The sequence below is a fragment of the Psammomys obesus genome, unplaced genomic scaffold (assembly GCF_907164565.1).
Source record: "Psammomys obesus unplaced genomic scaffold, mPsaObe1.curated_primary_1811, whole genome shotgun sequence".
In the NCBI taxonomy this organism is placed as follows: domain Eukaryota; kingdom Metazoa; phylum Chordata; class Mammalia; order Rodentia; family Muridae; genus Psammomys; species Psammomys obesus.
Window position 1 is genome coordinate 10,378,071 of NW_026596131.1, and position 14,440 is coordinate 10,392,510.

The window sequence follows — 14,440 nt, forward strand, 5'->3', positions numbered from 1 at the left end:
CTCATCATTGGCACAGGGCTGCCTATGGGTTTAATAACTACTAATATATATATATGTAATATATGTATTATATAATTAACAAATAATACATATTACTAATACATATATAATACATATTATATATTAGTATATAATAATACATATATAGTTTATAAATACATATACAGTACATATATAATTAGTATATAATATGTATTATATATACATATTATATAATATATATTAGTAGCTAGTTAATGTAGTATAATATACTAGCTAGTATATTATATATTATATTAATTATATACTATATTAATATATACTATTAATATGGTACAATAACTAGCTATCAGGTGGCCTGTTTTACACTAAGGTCAGAATGTCATGGGCTTTTGTGCCATTTTGTATGAACCGGAAAGGGTTCACAGGAGATCTATGTGTACATGTATGGTGTCTCAGTGACAGATAGACGGGATAGACGGGACCTGCCGGTTGTCTGGGTCCCTGCTTCAGGTTCAGTGGGACTACACAAGAAATAAAGTCACAGCCTGGAGAGCCCCTGGCCAAATGGAAGACACATTTCTAACACCAGGCACACTTTAGGAACTTTTTGGGGTTCAGGTTAGAGCTGGGGTTCATGGGAGCAAAGCTCCATGGAAGGTCTCACGGTAGGCACCACCCAGGCAGAGGCAGCAGGCCAGAAAGCTCTCCCCCTCCACACACACACAAAGCTGCCATCCTTGCCCACAAGGAAGTGAGGAGTGACGGGACGCCAATCAGAAAGAACTCGGGCCCTGTGCGCTGAGCCAGACCCAAGCAGGGGCCAGCAGGCCTGAGAGCCACAGGTCTCACCCTGGCAGTCATGAGGGCTGCGCCTCATCCAGGCTTCCTCCGCTGGCCTCTGCTCCTCCAGATTCTTTCACTTTCTCAGTAGCTCCAGGAACAGAAGTAAGAAAAGACACAAAGAAAAGCAGAAGTGGGGGCCTCGGAGCCTGAGCTCCCTCCCCCCACCCCCACGGGGCTGAACCGTGGAGCTGACAGTGGCCTGGCTGCTGGTGACCCACGTGTGGGAGAAATGACCCAACTGGTCTCAGCTGTGTTGCTGCCCACGCTGTTGCTGCTGCTTTTCCAGCTTCCAGGTGAGGAGGCTGTCTGCCCAGGAGGGCGGGGAGGCCTCGGGAGATGCCTTGTGAGGCTCTGGGACCGGGATTCCTCTGTGCACAACACGGAAGGTGGCAGCTGGTCGTCCGTGTTAGGTGGATGACCAAAGGTCCGCATTGTGTGTGTGTGGCGGGGGTGGGGCGAGGGACCAGGATCTGCTACTACATTCAGGACATTTGTCCCATGTCAGGACAAGGGACAAATCACACAGTGAAGGCTGGTGGCTGCCCAGGAGGGGTGCTGAGAGGGATTTTGGATGGGTTAGAATAGGACGAAGGAGGGCAGGTCTGGTGGTACCAGTGTGAGGGCCGTGCTGAGACCCTGAGAGGCATGTATTGGTGGGGAAGGATGTGAGTTCTTTCTCCTTCTATTTTCAGTTTTTCAAGACAGTGTCTCTGTGTAGCTCTGGCTGTCCTGGAACTGGATCTGTAGATTAGGCTGGCTTCAGTCTCAGAGATTTGACTGCCTCTGCCTCCCATGCGCTGGGATTAAAAGTGCACCATCACTTGGTTTAGTATTTGCATTTTTAAAATAACCACTGAATCGATTAGCCCCGCCTCTGTGCACAAGGGTATGGGGTCATCCACGGGGCAAAGCAAACTACCAATGACTATACCCACAAAGGGTAAAAAGAATCTCTAATCCCAGCAGGCTGGAGGCAGAGGCAGGCAGATCTCTGTGTCTTTAAGGCCAGCTTGTTCTACAGAGTGAGTTTCAGGACAGCCAGGGTTACATAGGAAAAAAAAAAAGTCTCAAAAAGGAACAACAACAAAACCTTTTCTTCATCTATATTGTCCATTTGTATTTAAAAAAAAAAAAAAAAAAGCCCTGGTTTTATCTGGGTCTACACACTTATTTACAGATGTTTAAAAATTATCTTGGTTATTTTTTATATATTTGGATCTTCTTCTTCCTCTTCCTCCTCCTCCCCACTCCCCTGCCCTTTGGGATTTAAGGAGATTTGAAAGTGCCATGCTAAGGGCAGAGGTGGAAAGTCGGGAAGCCAGCCATCTACTCGGAGGCGGGGGGGGGGCAGAGGGGGTGCTACAGGGGGTGCTGCAGGGGGAAGCATCCTTGCAGGCCAGGAAGGGCCCAGGAGGCTGGGAACTGGTGTTTACTTTGTGGAGAGAGTGAGCCCCGGAGCCTGGACCAGCACCCACTAGAAAAATGGATTTGGTGTGCATGCGTAAGCCCAGAGCTGGGGGTTCAGAGACAAGAGCCGCTTGATGCCTCCTTCTAGTCTCTGCAGGCACGGTACTCCTGTGCAATACTTGCACACAAACACGTATACATATAATTACAAATAAAAGGAAAGTCACCGAGAGACGGCTCAGTGTTGAGTGCACTCACTGCTCTTTCAGAGGACCTGGTTTGGTTTTCAGAGCTCACATAGTGGTTCACAACCACCCATACCTCTGATTTCAGGGCATCTCACACCTGGCCTCCAGGGGCTCCTGCAAGCATGTGTGTGGTGCATATAAACACACAGGTACACACAAACACACAAATACAATAAATAAGCCTTAAAACAAAAACCTTAAGCTGGGCATGGTGGTGCACACCTTTAATCCAGCACCTCAGAGGCAGAGGAGGCAGATCTCTGAGTTTGAGGCCAGCCTGGTCTACAAAGCTGTCCTGTCGAGTGCAGGACAGCCAGGGCTCTTGTCACATAAAGAAACCCTGTCTCAAAAATAAAAAAAAGGAAGCTGGGTACAGTGGTGCACGCCTGTAATCCCAGCACTCAGGGAGGCAGAGGCAGGCAGATCTCTGTGATTTTGAGGCCAGCCTGGTCTACAAAGCAAGTCCAGGACAGTCAGGCTAAACAGAGAAACCCTGTCTTGGAAAACCAAAACCAACCAACTAACCAACCAAACAAACAAACAAACAAAAACCCAAACCTTAAAAAAATAGAACCTTAAAATCACGGAGGTAAACCTAGGTTGAGAGAGCAAACCCTCACATTTTCCTGCCCTTCCCCTGACTTCTCTTTCTGGTCACAGGGTCATGAGGGCATTGAGGGAAGTGGGGATACAGTTGGTCGCCCTCTTCGGCCCTGGCTCATATTCCTGGGTTGGGACCACATGGAGGTGGTGGTGATGGTTATTCTCCAAGGTCCTGAGATGCCCAGAGCTGGCGTGTTTGAAAACATGAGGCCCTGGTGGGTGGGAGGGACAGAGAGGATTAAGGTTGAAGGAAGGAGCAGGGCAGAAGGAAAGCTTGCTGAGGGGTGATTGGCTGATGGGAGGAGAAAATTTTGGAGGACCTACTCCCCATCTAGCTGTGAAGGTACAGAACTGAGGTTTGTGTTTTCCAGGCTGTGTCCCTCTGCGTGGCCCCAGCACCGTGACAGGCACTGTGGGGGAGTCCCTGAGTGTGCAGTGTCAGTATGAGGAGAAATACAAGACTAATAACAAATACTGGTGCAGAGGGTCACGTGTGCTACTATGTAAAGAGATTGTCAAGACCAGAGGCTCAGAAGAAGCTAGGAACGGCCAAGTGTCCATCAGAGACCATCCAGACAACCTCACCTTCACAGTGACCTTGGAGAACCTCACCCTGGAGGATGCAGGCACCTACATGTGTGGGGTGGATGTACTATTTATCGATGACTCCTTCATGGTTGTGTTGTCCGTGGTGGTCCCAAGTGAGGTCCCAGGTAAGTCCCTCTTGTGAGCACTATAGACCAGGACAGCTGCAAGTGGCAAGAATTTTCAGTCAGGAATCAGCTCAGGGCCTGGGAGTACATTGTGTGTGGTGAGGGACAACAGGGACAGGGCAGCAGTCAGGGATGCATCCTGGAGTAGCTGCATCTTGTGGGGAGGAAGGTGCTGGTCCTTCAGGGGACAGGAGGTAGAGAGGGCAGGGTATGGTCAGGACAGAGTTCTGTATCCTGTGGGGTGGTCCATGAAAACCAGAGTTCCTGGGTGTGTTGGGGGCTGAGCGGAGGGTCAGCAGGGGACTGTTGAAAGGGAGCTTTCACTAGAGACAAGGAGGCAGCTTTGCAGTTAGCTGTCTCTGCAGCATGTGGCTGAGGCTGGAGGAGAGCAGACCTGGTGTGTGGTTTTGACTCAGGGGGTTTCGGGGTGACAGCTATGTCATGTATGCCAATGATCAGCTGATTTAGTAGGATCCTCCATCCCAATCCTTTGGTGTGAAATCAGCTCAAAAAACAACCCATTGGCAGCTGTTGAGGGTGGTGTATGCCCGTGATCTTAGCTCTCAGGAGGCAGAGGCAGGAGGATCACAAGCTCAGGACAGCCAAGGCTATAAGCTTCATACACACTCTGTTTCAGAAAGTAAAGAGAAAGAAAGAAAGAAAGAAAGAAAGAAAGAAAGAAAGAAAGAAAGAAAGAAAGAAAGGAAGGAAGGAAGGAAGGAAGGAAGGAAGGAAGGAAGGAAGGAGAAGGAGTGGGGAAGGAAGGAAGGAAAAAAGGAAGGAAGAAAAGAAAAAGGGAAGGAAGAAAAAAAGGAAGGAAGGAAAGATGCCACTGGACAGTGGCAGAATCTGAGGAGATTAACTAGCTTTGATCTGTAGTTTCATCTTCAGGGACAGATGTGGTGTCCACCAGCCTGGCCACCAAGGGTTCCATCCAAGGATTCATCATAGTGCCCACCAGCCTGGCCACCAAGGGTTCCACCCAAGGATCCATCACAGAGGGCCACCATGACCAGCGCCCGGGCTTGAGGTAAGGTGCCCTGGTTCCTGACCTGGAGGTGGCTACCCCAGCCATGTTGTCCCCTTAGGAGACGGGCTACCAGAAGCCTGAGAGCTTGGGGTAAGGCACTTTGGTTTCTGAATTGAAGGTGGACTTTCCCCTCAGAGGGGCCTAAGCAGGCATCTTGGCTATGTGCTGATGTCATACCCCGCTGGCTAGGACCTCTTGTGCCCTTGGCTCCAGTCCAGGTAGGATGTCATAGGTCACTGACCACACTGAGCCTGCCTATGCTGAAGACAGGTGGTGTTCAGCTGAGGAGGACCCAGGGTGTGGTGGAAGGAGAGCAGAATGAAAAGGGCCAGTGACATTCTGTCAGGCGCCTGGCTCAGCACTTCACAGAATGCTCCTCTTCTACCTCGTGACGGTCTTCAAGTTACCACAGGTCTTAATTTTCTATGGCTTGATAAAAAAAAACAAAACAAAACAAACAAAAACAACAACAACAAAATGCCATGACCAAAGCAACTTATAATAGAAAGTGCTTATTTGGGGTTCACAGTCTCAGAGAGTTAGAATCTATGACCACAGTAATGGGAACAGGGCAGCAGGCGGCAGGCAGGCCTGGTTCTGGAGCTGTGGCTGAGAACTTACATCGTGAGACACAACCACAAGACAGAGAGAGCTAACCGGGAATGTTGTGGGCTTTTGAAACTTCAAAACACCCCCCACCCCACCCAGCCAAGTGACACACCTCCTCCATCATGGCCACGCCTCCTAATCCTTTCCAAATAGTTCTACCAACTGGGGACCAAATGTTCAAACAGATGAGCCTGTGGGGGCCATTCTCATCCAAATTATCATACCATATTATTATTATTATATTTTTTTTAGATGAGTAAACTGAAGCTCAGAGGGCTAAGCAAGCTACCTAGTCATACGGCTGTTACAGAAGATGCAGGGCAGGGCCCAGGCTACATGACTCCAAACTCTTGGGTTCCCCCTTCTAGATACTGAGGAGTCTGAAAATGCCTACAGACTCTCCCAAGAAAACTGCATGTGGTCAGCAACCATTTCCAGGGTTCAGACTCTCCCTCTGACCTCCCCGGGCACTGCAAACAGCTCCTGGAACTGACTGGAGTTAGTACAGATCCTGTAGGTTAAGGGCTCTGGTCACCTGTACTCCTAACTTTTAGCTGTAAATGATGAGGCTCCCATGACTCCCTTGTGTTCGGGAACTCACTAGGGTCATCACCAACGGAAATGGTTTCATCATAAAAGATAAAACAAAACAAAACAGAAAACACGAGGAGATAAAGGAAGACACAGTGAGGTGAGACCGGAAGACTCCCAAGCGGTGTCATGGTACCCTCCATCTCAAGCAGGGTCAGCGTGCACCATCCTGCCAGGGGCCTCTGCGAGTCCACCAAGAGCTCCTCCCATCTCCTTTCCAGGGCTTGTACTGGGGACTCCACAGGCTGAAAGGCTGGCATGGGGATGATCTCCAGCCCGCCCCTCTCCAGAGGCTGGGCTGCTTAGAGTCCCGTCACATCTCTGACCCTACACTGGTTCCTGGTGAGCAGCCTCATTCTGTCGTCTCACCTCTTAGCTATGTGCAGGCTCAGCGTTGTTATCTGTAAAGTTTGCACCCAAGAGCCATGCAGTCCAGTCACAAAATTATCAGCAAGACAAAACAATGCAAAAACCCAACCACTCCAGGGACCTCAGCACATGTTAAGTAAATTTATATTTTGGCGTTAGGCCAAATGCATGAGGGCCAGAGACTGGGGCCTGGACACTCCTATAGGTAACACTCCAATGTCATTCACAAACAACAAAGGTGCTCCTGTCGGCACATTCCCCAGCACTAGGCAGGGGTGTCCGACCTCTGGACATTGTGACATCTTGTCAGAATCTACAGATGTGTTGGCCATATTGAAAGCTCTCCCGGGACACATGTGGCCTCTCTCCCAGAATCCGGGGAACAAGGCCTGTCCTCTCTTCACTATCCCACCCCTGGAAATCTTCCCACAAGCCTTCTGACAACCTAGGGCAACAGTGGCTGCCAGACAAGAGAAAATGCTGGCTCCAGGCAGGCTGCTTTCGGAGGCTCACCTGAAGACCTTCACAGCAGGAACAGCCCTGCTTTGTTGGGGCTGAAAGCTTGTGTGTGTGTGTGTGTGTGTGTGTGTGTGTGTGTGTGTGTGTGTGTATCTGTGTATTTGTCTGTGTGTTTATTTGCATCTGTGAGTATCTGTATGTGTGTGTGTATGTGTGAGGTGGGATTTAGATAAAGAAGCCATCATAGTGCTGACCTTTATCCTTTATTCATTTATTTATTTGAGACAAGTTCTCACTACATAGCCTTGGGTAGCCTGGAGCACACTGTGAGACCAGGCTGGCCTTGAAATCACAAAGGTGCACCTACCTCTGCTTCCTGAGCACTGGGATTAAAGTTGTGGATCAGCACTCCCAGCTTCATAAAATTATAAAGGTTATTATTGTGTGTGAGCATATATGTGTGCATAACTTTCAGGAGTCAGTTCTCTTCTAGTATGGGTTCTGGGTTTTGAACCCATGACCTCAGGCTTGCACGGCAAGCTCTTTTATCCACTGAGTCATTGCACGGATTTCTTTTTGAAAACATTTGACTTTATGTATTTTGAAAGTCAGGGTCTGGCAATATACCCAGGGGCTGTGTAGAGCATTTGTCTGTTGTGCATGAGGCCCTGGGTTCGATTCCCAGCGCTGAACAAATGACTCCCTCTCCCTAAAGCCTCCCAGTGCTGCTGTCTGTGTTAGCTCTTCTGCTGCTTCTGTTGGTGGGGACCTCTGTGCTGGCCTGGAGGACGTTCCAGAAGCGGCTGGTCAAAGGTAAGTTAATTCCCTGTGTCCTGTCCTTGCTCGAGGGTAGGAGAATCCTGGCCACGGCCTTCCACCTTCAGAGCTCTGTCCGGGTTCACAGAACAGCCACCACATTAAGCACACACCCTCAGGGCCCACAAGACTGGTGTCCCTAGTGGGCGTGGCAACGGAGGTGTCCCAGGGTGTAGAGGTTACAGACCTCCAGAGATAGCTCCCTAGAGGCCTTTCTCCTGGGCCCTGAGCGGCTGCTCCTTGAGACCTTTTAAAACCTCCAATTCTCTCAAGAGACTGTCCCTGCAGGGCTGTTAGGCCTCCACAGTGTGCCCAGCCCCTGCTTCCTGTGGCTTTGGTCAGTTGGGCAGAACCTCAGTCTCCCCACCCCCTACTCTCCTTTCCCCTACCCTCCACCCTCCTGATCTGCAGCCCCCACATGGCCGACACTAACCACATGGGACTTTCCCAGCCTGACAACCTCCGTTCTGTGAGTCCTAGTCTACTTCTTGGATGCCCTTTCACCTAGAGACACTGTGGCCCCCCAAAATAGATATAAGAAAGCTGGGTGTGGGGGCGCACGCCTATAATCCCAGCACTCTGGGAGGCAGAGACAGGTGGATCTCTGTGAGTTCGAGGCCAGCCTGGTCTACAAAGTGAGTCCAGGACAGCCAAGGCTTCACAGAGAAACCCTGCCTGCCTCAGGGAAAATAAGTAAGCAATTAAGTAAGTAAGTAAGTAAGTAAGTAAGTAAGTAAGTAAGTAAGTAAGTAAGTAAGTAAATAAATAAATAAATAAATAAATAAATAAATAAATAGATAAATAAATAAATAACGAAAGAAAGAAAGAAAAAGACGTGGTGTGTTGGTTCATGTAATCCCAGTGCTTGGGAAGGCAACATGACTACAGAGCTGCAGAGCGTTCAAGGTCACACAGGACTACGTAGGACAGACTCTGTCTCCAAGAACAAAACAGGCCAGGTGGCAGCGGGGCACACCTTTAATCCCAGCAGTCAGGAGGCAGAGGCAGGTGGATCTACACAGTGAGTTCCAGGACTGTTACACCCAGAAAATCAGCCACTGTACTAGAGGCATGCAAATTCCTTCCAGTCTTTTACTATGCCTATGTGATTTCTTTAAATTCTTTTTCCATGTTTGAATTATGTGTATATGTGTGTTGGGGGGGGTGTTGTATGTGTGTGTATGTGTTTGTGGGGAGCCCTTAGAGGTCAGAAGTGAACGTCAGATCCCGTGGAGATGAACGTACAGGAAGTTGTCAACTGATCAACATGGGTGCTAGGAACCAAACCCAGCCAGTGCTCTTAGCCACTGAGCCATTTCTCCAGCCCTACCTGTGATTTCCTAAAGCTCTTGCTTTATAACCAGCAAGGTGACTCATCCCTGTACTCTCAGCATGTGGTAGGCTGAGGCAGGAGGATTAGGAAAGTCTAAGAGCAGCCTGGGCAACATAGCAAGACCCTGTCTCAAAAACAAAACAAAACAAGAAAACAAAAATTTCATCCCATTTAAATCTGCACTTTTGCCCTTAGCACATTATAGCATTTCCACTGCTGTTGAATGTTTTAGAAATCCCAGGCCTATGGCTGAAGTCTCCAGGGAAAGCCTTTCTCAGACAGAGTGAAGCATGCCCTTCCTCCCCTGTCTACTTTTCACCTCCTCCTTCTCTTTCTGTCCCTAGCTAATACAAATCCAGAGCTGTCCCAGAACCTCAGGCAGGTAAGGGAGCTATGGCAGGAGGTGAGCCAGGATGCCTGGGTGGGCAAGAGGCGGCTGTAGGGGGGTCTCTGGGCTGGTAGAAGGGACGGTCTGCTACAGGTAGATGGAATTTTTCCAGGACAGGAAGAACAGCACCTGGAGAACTAGTCACCAACTCTTGTCCCAGGTTCTGTCCAGTCTGTTCACATCTGGCCATGACAGTGGACTTGGATGAAGGGAGGATCCTAGAGAGAACAGGGAGAGGATGGAGGAAGAATGGGAATGCCATGGCTGATACCCAGAGTGCAGTGGAAGGGAGACATCTTCAGAGAAGGAGGGCCGGGGGTGGGAGGGAAGGACTCCACGGCTGACGCTTCTTGACCTTCCGCAGGCTGCTGAGCAGAGTGAGTGCCAGTATGTGAACCTGCAGCTGCGCACATGGCCCCTGAGGGAAGAGCCGGTGCTGCCGAGTCAGGTGGAGGTGGAATATAGCACAGTGGTAAGTTGGGGAGCCCGGCTCCCTTGGCATGAGGATCCTGGGCCGTGTAAGGGTACCACATAGGGATGAGGATGGGCAGGGGATGAAGTGCTGACCCAGCTATGCAGAAGATGGGGCAGAGGGGACTCAATGAGAGCTGAGGCCATTAGATGAGCCGAGTTCATCGGAGCTAGGAATAAGAAGTACAGGGATCACAGGAGTGGCCGGTATCTGTGGCCTGGACAGTCAATAAATCAAAATGGGCAATTTCTCCTTGTGTCAGTGCCCCCACCTCTTTGGTATCAATTCTGCTTTAGAGGTGTGGTCAAGTGTTAGGCTCCGTTACCTTCAAACAGGAGGACGGGGCAGACAGCCTCCTTGGGTGTGATCCATCATTTCATAGGGAGGACCAAAGAGAAGCTGAGAAGGATCTAAACACCAAAGGCTTTCTGGGGAGTCTCCTTTTCCCACCCCCACCCCCACCCCAAGGCTCAGAGCCCACTGGACTCTTCTTGGGTTCCCTGAAGGGTGCCATAGTTTGGTGGCAGGAGATGGGTGACAGACTGCTCTGGAAAACTGACTCATCTGCCTGCATGTGTCCACTCAGGCCCCATTCAACCCAGGCTGCTGACCCTGCTCCATGGGGTGGGCGGTAGTGAGAGGTTCTAGTCCACAACCTTCCTGGATCACCCAGAACTATGGCTTCCCTTCACTTGGGACAGTGCCTTTTTTTTTTTTTAACAAGTCATTTTTTATTTCATGTGCACTGGTGTTTTGTCTGTCTGTATGTCTGTGTGAGGGTGTCGGATCCCCTGGGACTGAGTTATAGACAGTGTGGGTTGCCATGTGGGTGCTGGGAATTGAACCCAGGTCCTCTGGAAGAGCAGCCGGTGCTCTTAACCACTGAGCTATCTCTCCAGTCCCGTGAAGGTGTCTTTTGAGGATGAGTTGTGTGCAGGGAACCCAGTGTCCTCATTTTCATCAGCTGTCTGTAGCCACTCAGATGGTGCCTAGCCATGTGTCTGAAAGGCCCATTCCTTCATCACCTAACATGTTCTCATGTCTTCTTAGCTCTGGGACCAGCAACAGCCTGGCATCACCTGGTAGCTAATGATTGCAAAATGGGTTGGAAGCTAACTTCCTTTCCACTTTCAACTCGTCAGCCCATGACCAATCATAGCTAGTAAACCTTAGAACTGTTGTGCCATTATGGCTACCTCTGCTGGCCATGATATACCCAGTATGGGAACTGCCCACTGTGGCTTGACCAGGTGGGCCAGTGAGTCCAGTTCTGGGCAGTTGAGGAGGGTATGTGCCCTTTCCCTCTTGGCCTGAGTCTGGGGTCTCTCTCTCTACAGGCATTTCCCCAGGAAGAGCTTCACTATACTTTGGTGGCATTTGATTCGCAGGGGCAGGATTCTCAGGCCAAGGGGAATCCTGCTTCATTGCCTCAGGACCAGAAAGCAGAGTACAGCGAGGTCCGGAAGCCCAGAGAAGGCCCCTCTGTCCCTCACCTGTGACCCCTTGTCACCTGATCCCCTCAGTGGTGACCATCAGGTTCCTAAGCTCCCTGCAGCCTGCTGCTGTCAGTGTCATGAACCTCTCTGGCTTCACTAAAGATCCTCTCCAGCTTCAGTAAAGATGAGCAGGAACCAAGTCTCTGTGGGAACAGAGGCTCGTCCCACCGGCCCTCTCGTTTTGTACTGCCTCGGCATCCCTGTAGCCTCTGCATCCCTGTAGCCTCTGGGAAGTGACATGGTTCATCTGGAACAGCACTTGTGTTAGCTCTGTAGTGTCAGCCCAGCAGGAACCTCTGTGGTCGCTGGGAAAGTGGAGAATCAGTGAAGAGCCATGAGAATACAAAGAGGAGGGTTATGGGGGCACTAAACACCAGCGCCCCCATCTCACAGGGGAAGAAACCGAAGCTCTGAGGACAGGACCCTGGCCCATGGTCAGGGGCAAATTCCTCTGGACTCTTAGGTAAACAAAGTTTGTAATAAAGTTTGTAGTATCTTCTCAAAAGGAGAAGAAATGGTTTCGATGATGTCTGCTACATGCCTGCAGCTCTGAAGTCGGAGGAGCCTTTGGGACACAAGGACATGTGCCTCAACACTGGGTTGGAAAGGGTAAGTTGTAACTGCTGTTCCCGGATGGAATGAATGCTACCAGCCCTCAGCACCCACCAAGGGCTTGAAAACTGTATCTGTCCAAGTGATTTTCTTATAACTCTTAACATTGCACCGGAAGCAACTTCAAGGGTGAGTTGTCTCAAAGGAGTAGGAGATGATGCCTATTTGTGACTTCCTTGGATTTTTTTTTTAAGATAAAATTCTTGCAGGGAAGTGGCACATACTTTTAATTCCAGCACTCGGGGAGGCAGAGGCCAATGGCTCTCGGTGAGTTTGAGCTCTAGGATAGCCAAGGCTATGAAGAGAAACCCTTTCCAAAAAAAAAGGACAGGATTTTTTTTATAGCCCAGGCTAGCCTTGAACTTGCTGTGTAGCTAAGGATGACTGTCTTAGTTAATGTTCTATGGCTGTGAAGAGACACCATGACCATGGCAACTCTTACAGAGGAAAACATTTAATTGGGGCTGGCATATAGTTCAGAGGTTTAGTCCATTATCATCATGGCGGGAAAGGGCATCCTGCCTGAGTTTCTTCCCCAGACTTTATTCTTAGATTTAGAATTCTTTAAAATTCAGCTCATGTACCCCACCCTCCACATGTGAGTGTGCTTGTGGCATGCACACCCATGAGTCATCCCAGGTACACCCCTCACTTCTCGTACCAATGTTCTGAGACACAAAAGGGGAAACACACCTACACATACACAGATGGATGCATGCCTAAAGCCAGGGTCCACAGTGTGGAGAAAGTGTGTGTGTGTGTGTGTTCTGTGTATGTGTGTGCACACAGTAGGGCCTATGGGTACAGCTCACAGAGCCCTAGTATGCTCTCAGCTCTGCCCCAGGCCTCAGCCCCAAGCCTACCAATGGCTCTTTCCACTTGGAAGATCAGTGGGCACTGGATTGTGCAGATGGGACTCAAGAGCCTTAAGGGGGAAATAGGGGTGCTGTGGCCACCCAAAAATAGAGCTCTGGGCCCACAAACAGCCAACTAGAGGGGTGGGTAGGGAAAGGAGAGCCCTGCTTTGTGGTATGAGTCACTCATTGTGGGAAGGCCTAAGGGCCAAGTGCCCAGCCAGGGTACTTTTCTCCTCACATGTCTCTTCCTTCACTTTCTCCTCCCCTGTTTCCTCTCCCTGCTGCCTGGGGGCAGATCAGCCTAAGGGCAGCACTCATTCATTCATTCATGCAGCCGTCGATTCACTCATTTGCCCATACACTCATTCATTAAACCATTCACTCATCCACTCATCCATTTAATCATCCATCTACTCACTTATTCAACTATTCACCCATCCATCCATCCACTTACCTATCTACCCATCTATATCCACATCCCCATTATCCAATCCATCCATCATCTGTCCATTCACATCCATCCATCATCTGTCCATCCATGCATCCATCCATCCATCATCTGTCTATTAACCCATCCATCCATCCATCCATCCATCCATCATCTGTCCATCCACCCATCCATTCATCCATCCATGCATCTACTCAGTATCTCATCCACTCATTGCAGAGCTTATTCAGGGACCTGCTTCATGACAGGCAGAAGGCTGGACACAGGGAAGCAAAGGCCAAGCCATGCCCCACATGGACCTTTGGGTTTACAGGGATGTAGATATGGGAGACATGGGCCTTCTCCACTCACCTCCCTGCTTTAGGACTGTGGACAGGGGAGGGGCACCTCTTCCAATGCATCTTCCGTAAACAATTGTAACAGACAATTCCCCGTTAAAGCACAGAAGCTCCAAAAGACGGAAGCTCCAAATTTATGTTAAAGACTGGCCATCAGGGCTTGGGAGGAGGCTCAGTGGGTAAAAGTGCTTGCCACGCATGTGTGAGGACCTGAGTTTGATCCCCAGAACCCATGTAAAAGCTGGTTGTCTGGTCAGCAGCTGGAAGGCTCAGCGGGTGAAATGCTTACACCATACAAGTCTGACAACCTGAGTTTGGTTCCTAGAGCTCTCGTAAAGATGGAAGGAGAGTACTGTCTTACACACCACGGCACATGGCCCCCCCATCCCACCCCCACAAGTAATCATTTAAATTGTAAAAATAAAAAAGTTGCACATGTACTAAGAGAGCCTGTAATTCCAGCCCTGCCTCAGCAAGACAGGAGGTGGAAACAGGTCCCCGAAGCTTGGAGGCCGGATAGCCTGGTGTGCTGGTATGGACAGCCAAAAGACCGTGTCTCAAACAAGATGGAAGGTGAGGCCTGACACCTGAGATTGTCCTCTGCTCCTCACACGTGTATCTGCGTGCATGCATACAAACACATACAAGTGGCCCTGCTAGCTCAAAAACTGGGGTGATGGATTCCATGTCTTCTTTAGCCTGAGTTTGGAGTAAAGTAGGAGAAAGAGTCAGGTGGGATGGCCTTCATCCAGCAACTCCATGGGAAAGCACTTTCTCCATCAAGAACAGGAAACCGAGTCCAGCCAGTTATGAATCTCAAGAGTGC

The 14,440-nt window shown here is 49.7% G+C and overlaps 1 protein-coding gene across 2 annotated transcripts; it reads left to right on the forward strand.

Moving 5' to 3' along the window:
• Positions 1 to 1,020: 1,020 nt before the first annotated feature.
• LOC129665674 (CMRF35-like molecule 8) lies at positions 1,021 to 11,822 on the forward strand. Of its 2 annotated transcripts, none has more exons than XM_055592482.1 (7): positions 1,021 to 1,118; positions 3,455 to 3,796; positions 4,676 to 4,826; positions 7,570 to 7,667; positions 9,348 to 9,385; positions 9,756 to 9,863; positions 11,201 to 11,822. In XM_055592482.1, exons 1-7 carry the CDS (start codon positions 1,055 to 1,057, stop codon positions 11,360 to 11,362), a joined length of 963 nt encoding a protein of 320 aa, XP_055448457.1. In that variant the 5' UTR covers positions 1,021 to 1,054; the 3' UTR covers positions 11,363 to 11,822. The 2 variants fall into 2 exon arrangements, with proteins under 2 accessions (XP_055448457.1, XP_055448458.1); XM_055592483.1 differs by having other exon boundaries at positions 4,688 to 4,826.
• The last annotated feature ends 2,618 nt before the right edge of the window (positions 11,823 to 14,440 follow it).